A 2,362-nucleotide genomic window follows, 5' to 3' on the forward strand; every position below is an offset into this window, starting at 1 on the left:
TATAGAAAATTTGAAAATTACGACATTCACTCTGCAATTAAGGGGCGATGGTAGATCATCACGAATGTGAGCCATTGATCTAGGCCATGTGAGCCTTGTTATACATCCAGACCCCTCAATAGAAAATCTCTTCATCAACTTCTGGACATGATTATCTCAAAAAAAAATACAACAAGTTTATCAAAAAAAATGTATTCAAATTCGAAATAAACACAAATTTTAATTTAAAAACTTGGCAGCGCGTACCCCATCACAAATTACGACGTCCACTCTCCCACAAAGGGGAGATGGTAGATCAACACGCTCACAAAGTGATCAACACGCTCATAAAGTACAATGTGAGCAATTGGTCTAGACCATGAGTCTTATTGATCACCCATAGACCCCGTCCAGGTAAGTAAGTTTCAACGTTGTCATACCCTCCACATATATACACATCTTCCCCGAGCCGTTCTTCTCAATGTTTCCATGTGGGACTAAACTGGACGCGGTTACCAGGTCAAAACAGATCACACGTTGCCACCAAATACTCCTATTTGCAGACTCATCGGCGTTAGGAAGGCCGAGGGATTCAAGGGGCCATACAGCGGCCCATTAACGCAATTACACAAAGCCAACCCCTGCGTTCCATGTCGTCCTCGGCGACCACGACGATTTTCTGTTGCTCCGAACTGAACGGCTCATGTAGCAGGCTTGGACGACGCACCGAGCCGGCCGGAGAAAAAACTAAGAATCAAATGTCTGTCTGTCAAACACGGCTTCAAACTATGCACTTCAGACAACAGGTGTCCAATGCGAGGAATTGGGCTCCGCTCCAAGAGAATGTTTTCTTCTAAATATCTGAACTTGACTCTGCTTACGATACATGCAGACACAAAATACAAACTGTCCACTGATCCGTTCTCGCAGCTTAAAATGCCGGCCTAGACAGCCATGCAATCTATAAATCTTGTTTGCAGATCACATGCACCTCTACTCTCCCCACTCTCTATCCTTCAAAAAAAACTAAGAGAAAACCTTCCCAGATCAATTTTGCAAAACTGTACATTAATCTTAGAATTTTCATCGTATTCAACCTTCCTTGGTGAGTGCCGTTTCACTGTGCAGGTGCGCGAAGATCCCACCAACGATGGACTCGGCACGGTCTGTTGCAGAGCCAAGTCAGAAATCTGGACAACAGAATTTCATTGTTAAGACAGACCGAGCCCCAAATCCATATGCATTTTGCTAGAAGCTTCATAGTAACTGCAAGGATGCATACCACTTGTGAACACCTCTACGTCGTCTGATACATTTAATCTCAGACTTAAAGTGCGCCTCGGACCTTTGCGACCTTTCCGCATGTGCAAGATACCAACCTGTAAATTAAAACGATTCAAATGATAAAGATGGTGGTGAAAATGTAAAAGAAACTCCAACAAGAGAAGAAAGCTTAAAAATATTTACAAGAGTGTTGACAATATTAATTTGCTATAAGAATGCTTTCTACTCGTCCCGGTAAGCACTATGCCCAAAACCTACCACCAAATCCAAATCTGCTCCTGCTAAGGTCATGGGGGCTGACGAAAAGACTAAAGTTGGTGATACAGTTGGAGCCACTAAGGTGAACATGATCATGAACCATATGCAGACGATATGCAAAACAGGAAGCCTAATGAAGAAGGTATGATCATACCAAAGAAAGGTGATCTTAACAATACTAAAGTAAATGATGAAGCTTCACAAATGATGGATAAAATGTGCTGAAACACAAAAAAAGTAGAAAAACAACTCAATTGAGCAACCTAGAAGGACCAAGAGCCTTCCCAGTCACGAGACAAGTCAAAGCTGAAAGACTGACAAGAGAAATTTGAAAGGTACAACTAAACGTTCCAACACCTTTAAAACTTTACCAGATAGAGAGACATCATGAGAAAAGCTAGATGTATGGGTGCTAGCTAATATAAGAGATGACTCGGTGAGATTTCACCAAGTCATCGATATGATTATTTAGAAAGCTTGCAGCAAAGTTTATTCCTTTGAGTTCACAGAAAAAGTGCGCTAGTAAAGTAAAATATGATTCGAATGTTTCAAAAAGAGGATTCAGGGCCTTCTATACCCCTAAATCACAAAGTCTAAAGGGTAAGAATGTATAAATAAACAAAGTGGTATGTTCTTTTTGGGATTGGAAGCGCGCATGTAGAAATGGAAAATGAATGATAGATCTCAGTCATAACAGCCCACTCAAATTCACATCTGAGCTGCATTGGCTCCAACATCCTGATTTTCAAGACTAGTTAAGAGAGCTTGGCACAAGCTAGTCAGGTTAAGATATTATTGAAATTGGTAAAATACAAATAAAAGAGGAAAAAAACAGAATACT

General features: G+C 40.9%; 1 protein-coding gene and 1 non-coding gene across 3 annotated transcripts in view; both read right to left on the reverse strand.

The window, feature by feature from the left end:
* Positions 1-234: 234 nt before the first annotated feature.
* LOC119342256 lies at positions 235-401 on the reverse strand. The gene has a single exon (XR_005165493.1). It is a non-coding gene; the product is annotated as a U1 spliceosomal RNA (small nuclear RNA).
* Positions 246-2,362, reverse strand: part of LOC119335901 — a 15,515-nt gene continuing 13,398 nt past the window's right edge. The window contains exons 9-10 of one of the 2 annotated variants that reach the window (XM_037607947.1): positions 1,262-1,358; positions 246-1,145 (exon numbers count right to left, since the gene is read on the reverse strand). In XM_037607947.1, coding sequence (XP_037463844.1) covers positions 1,072-1,145; positions 1,262-1,358 — 171 coding nt within the window. In that variant the 3' untranslated portion in view covers positions 246-1,071. Of the gene's footprint in view, positions 1,170-1,261; positions 1,359-2,362 lie in introns of both variants that reach the window. The other variant, XM_037607948.1, reaches the window with a different exon arrangement.

This window comes from Triticum dicoccoides, chromosome 7B (genome assembly GCF_002162155.2).
Source record: "Triticum dicoccoides isolate Atlit2015 ecotype Zavitan chromosome 7B, WEW_v2.0, whole genome shotgun sequence".
NCBI lineage: Eukaryota > Viridiplantae > Streptophyta > Magnoliopsida > Poales > Poaceae > Triticum > Triticum dicoccoides.